General features: G+C 39.5%; 1 protein-coding gene across 1 annotated transcript; it reads left to right on the forward strand.

Annotated features, from left to right (window-relative positions):
• Positions 1-3,318: 3,318 nt before the first annotated feature.
• Positions 3,319-4,893, forward strand: LOC125301721 (inter-alpha-trypsin inhibitor heavy chain H3-like; the record flags this gene model as incomplete). Its single annotated transcript, XM_048254424.1, has 6 exons — positions 3,319-3,360; positions 3,590-3,613; positions 3,770-3,924; positions 4,222-4,326; positions 4,536-4,698; positions 4,789-4,893. Coding segments are annotated over exons 1-6 (582 nt in total), but the record flags the coding sequence as incomplete, so codon positions are not given.
• Positions 4,894-4,896: the final 3 nt, after the last annotated feature.

Consider the following 4,896-nt stretch of genomic DNA (forward strand, 5'->3'; position numbering starts at 1 on the left):
CTTAACAGCTTAATTCTCAATACCAATTTTGTTTGCCTGAAATTGCACAGTGCTTACTTCAGAGGCCACGGTTCCCACCCATTTTGAATTGAGACATATAAGATCAATTTGATCATAAAGCACTACACATATTTTACATGAAAGATGTTGTCATGTATTGATTCCCAAGAGTCCAAGGTTTCAAATGGTGACTATGCTACACAACAATATGATGCATAAAAAGGACTTAGAATGTTGATAATTTGCACGAAAGCCTCTCAATGCGCGCGTTTGTTTCCGGTAGAGCCAAGTGTGTTTGAACCTGCCGCTAGTGTTAATAGTGTCTACACAGACCCGGTTGGGTGTTGCACCAAGTGAATCAGCACGTTACGATAAAGAAGGATTTATGCGTGTGTTGAAATTGTTATTATTGGGCAAACAAGATATTCCGTGTCGGAGTGAAGATGTAAGGAGCAGAATAGGCCTATAACAGAAGGTGCCGTTACAACACAGCGGAAACCAAACGAGCGCACCGAGAGCCTTTCATGCAAGTAGCCTATTTGTATTCAATCATTATGTCTTAATTATGTTAACATTTTTCAGGTCATGTTCATGAAAAAGGTAGGGGGAGGAAAGGCACAGTGGCAACAGCAGTGGGTGTTGTATTTTATTTTTCTTCCATGTCATGAACTGTTGTGAATTTACATTTGGTATTTAAAGTAGGCTACCCTCTGTAAAATATCACATATTAGCCCTTTGAGGCCTAGACTATGTTATGTTGCTAATGCAACTGCAAGAAAGAGGTCACATGACTCACAGGCAGTCATTTTGCTTCCTCATTCAGAGACTGTGCAGGTGTCTTTCCCTTGCGAAAATTTCATTTCGCAGTCATTTTCTTCCAGTAAATCAGCAAGAAAAAATATGAGCAAGCATCATTGATGAGTAAAGATGTATTATCAACAACTTTTCATAATATATCAATGTAGGTGTCATAGGAAATACAAAAAACTATATATATATGTAGGGAAGCAAGTGCATTATATTTATTACATTATATATACAAGTAAATTGGCAATGCAAAAGCAGATACATTGCCTATACCTGTAAGTAAACTGGCAAATGTATTGCTTGTATTTGTTAGAAACAGAGTAAATATGTAATACTCACCAAAAATAAAAAAGAGCCTTTTTTTTTTCGTGTTGCGATCAGAGTCCAGGTTTTGTACTGGGGTTTGAGGCCAGGTGGGGTGACTGCTTTCTCCGTTTGCTGCATGATGCCAGAAGTGAAAGGGCTTGTTGTGATGCCAAAGGAAGTGTGCTCAGAGTATGAGCTGTATGAGGGACGGAGACCCCTAGGTCAGTTTGACTCCTGTATGAGGGCCCCCTAGGTCAGTTTGACTCCTGTATGAGGGCCCCCTAGGTCAGTTTGACTCCTGTATGAGGGCCCCCATGGAAAGGCGATGCACTAGTGAGGCACCCTCTGATGTACAGTAGATGGATGAATGTACGAGGGGCGCTTGTGTGAAGTGCTTGAGTGTGCTTCATGAAGTTGTACAGAATGTCATCATTATGGTTGAGTATGTGCCCTGACATACCAACATCCATGGCTTTTTGATGTTGCGGTCAAGCTGCAGACTTGCTACCCCGTAGCCCCAAGTTTGAGGCCTGACTGCTCCCTCTATTTGCTAAAGTGTAGGCCTTCCCCCGTGTTTCTCTTTCGAGACTAATTGTTTACTAAACAAGTCAGGTGTAGGTCTCAAAGGGAACGTGGATGTTGTTATGTGTGTGTGCATGGGCATACATGGGTGTACGTGCGCACACTCATGGATGTGTGGGGGTGCTTATGTGTATACCTGAGAATGTTTGGGGAGATTTATGGAGCTTTTAACTAGTAAAAAACAGTGATTTCATATGATAATTTCATATGATAATTTGTATGTTTTCATTCCGCAATGGTACGATGTTGCCTGGGGGCAACAACTGAATTTAAAATGAGATTTTTGTTAAGTATGAGACTTGTAATGCATTGAAAACCAGATACATATGTTTGCTGTAGTGTTAAGTTATAAAGATAGGTTGTTTAAGTAATTAATAAGTTAGCTTTAATTCTTAAAAATAGGAATTATTTCACTTTTTACCATTATGGTACAATGTTGCCTTGAAGCAACAAATCTTAAAATATATATAAACATTTAAAAAATTCTAAAAATAATATACATTATTATTGTTAAAGTGGCCCTTTGTCCCTTTTTTTTTTTTTTTTAAAAAATCACTGCAATTTTTTTTCACAAGGATATCATAATGCGTACCATAGAGAGTTAAGCTCTTATCTTGGTCATTATTAGGGCCATCTATACATGCTAGTCGTTGTTTTTTTCAAGACAGTCTAGGCTACCCATATGTAGGAAAGAATGTTTGTTATCCTTGTCTCCGCCCCTCACCTACCTCTGATCATTAGTCCTGTTAATCCCTTGTTAAGTTCACCTTTCTCTTGTTACCCTGTTGGCCCCCCTGTATTTAAACCCTTTGTCTTCCATTAGTCTTGGTCGGTCTTTGTTTCGTGTTGTGTTGTATTTATACACGTGGTTTGTGTCTAAGTAAAGATTCTCTTAATTTCAACTTTGCCTGGCCTTGCCTTACCCTGCATTTAGGTCCAATTCTCCCTGCAAACCATGACATTAAGACTGGCCGAACCATGGATCCGTCTGCCATACTGTATACCCAGGGGTGGCCACTGGGTTGGCCAGAGTTTGTGTTGGGGGGCCACTGCTTGCTTATCTTTACTTTATGTACTAACTGTGCTGTGAATGAATTTAGTGTTACTGACATTTGATCTTTGCTCCTCTCAGTTGGTTTATCAGACTGCAGTGAAGTAGTGCTGTGCAGTCAGTGAGTGTTGAGCTCAGGCTGAATCATGTCTGTAGTCCAGACTGTGCTGCTGCTCTGGGTCTGTGTAGGTCCATGGGTCAGTACTTATGGCGCTCTGGTTATCTCTAGGGACTCAGAGGTGCTGGTAAGTACCTAAATACAGCTATTTTGCATCATGTGCACAACTTCTATCAGGCTCACCCGAACACCCTGTCCCAGGACCAGAAGTTGGTTCATTTTGTTCTGTGGGTAATGCAACTTAAAGGTAGAGTACTCATCTGAGATGGGAAATCAGACTGGTTTTCATTTTAGTTTTGCTCCTGTGGGCTGATTATTGATGTAAAGAATGAGGAATTTAAGTATAATCTCAGAAGAAAGAAATCCTAAATCCTATGAATATGCTGTTCTAAGATTTCTCAGCTACAATCTTGGTATTGTAATTAGCATTGTTCATTATTCAGTCCTATTCTGTTTTATTTTTTAGATGATGACTGGCACTATCAAACATATTGAGGTACTATTAAGTTAACGATGCAACACTTAATTTTCTGCATGTGTGTATTACTGAGCTTTGTTTTACATTTTTGATAACTGCTTTTTTATGTATTATTTAGCCTGTTACTTTTGAAAGCCATGCTAGGGTATATTTCTGAGCAGTGAGGTTATCAGACTTTTTAAACAATAATGCTAAACTTGTAAGATTAAAATCAGTTTGACCTGTATTATCACTTCTGTTATTACAGAAACGGAGTATAAATGATCCAGAGGTAAGTGTTTGTTAAACCATTTTAAATGTTGTCGCTGTTGAACTCCTTCTGGTGTTTGTACTGTGCACACACACACACACACACACACACACACACACACACACACAGGGTTTAACTCTCAAAAACAGACTAACAAAAACTTGCGGTTTGGAACAGGTTGAAATTCAGAGTGTGAGGTTGGACTGCAAGGTGGCGTCTCGATTTGCTTATACAGTCATGACCACCAAAGCTCTGAATAAAGGCAACTCTTCTAAGGAAATATTCTTCGAGGTGGAATTACCAAAGACAGCTTTCATCACCAACTTCAGCATGTCAGTTGTCATTTACACTTATCCTCTTTGGTAGTTCGCCATATCAAAACTTTCTCTGTTTGCCACAATATAGCCCTATGACATACACTATACCAGGGCCAAAAGCAGCTTCAAGTAGGCCCACTAAAAAAATAGATGCATTCTGCAATAAATGTCTTATTTATTTACACATTAAAGTACAGTATATTCAGTGATGCATCTACTAAATAAATAATTTAATGAATTCCTGTTGATTTCCACAGTACTATTTCATTAATATTTCCTCTATTTTTGAGCTTGTCTCATTATTCATTTTAGGGAAATTGAGGGGAAGACCTATGTGGGAGAGGTGAAGGAGAAGGAGAAGGCCAAGAAGCAGTATGAAAAGGCCGTGTCTTCAGGACAGACTGCTGGACTGGTCAAGTAAGCTGGCTATCTTTGTCTCTCACAGTCACAACTGTTTGTTAATATGTCGGAGTGTGTGTGTGTGTGTGTGTGTGTGTGTGTGTGTGTGTGTTTGTCTGTCTTTCGGCTAGGGCCGAGGTAGAAAAATGTAGAAATTCTCAGTGGAGTTCTGAAGTGTTGTGTCACTTTCATTTAATCACTTTCATGTGTGTGGATGTTTCTGCTAGGGCATCAGGCAGAAAGATGGAGAAATTCTCAGTTTCAGTGAACATTGCAGCCCTTAGTCCGGTTATATTTACACTGACATATGAGGAATTGCTGAAGCGTCACCTGGGAAAATACGAGATAATGACTCGTGTCAAACCAAAACAACTAGTCCAGCATTTTGAGGTAGTACCAATCTCACTGCCATTGTAAACATCTTTCCATGATGGTTATTTGAAATAATAGGTCAATATTTGTCACGTTCCTTATTGTTAGATTCTGGCCGATATCTACGAGCCTCAAGGAATTGCCTTCCTGGATGCTTATGGGACATTTCTCACCAATGAACTACTGCCCCTGGTGGAGAAAACTGTCACTGACAAA

This window comes from Alosa alosa, chromosome 10, assembly GCF_017589495.1.
Source record: "Alosa alosa isolate M-15738 ecotype Scorff River chromosome 10, AALO_Geno_1.1, whole genome shotgun sequence".
In the NCBI taxonomy this organism is placed as follows: Eukaryota; Metazoa; Chordata; class Actinopteri; order Clupeiformes; family Clupeidae; genus Alosa; species Alosa alosa.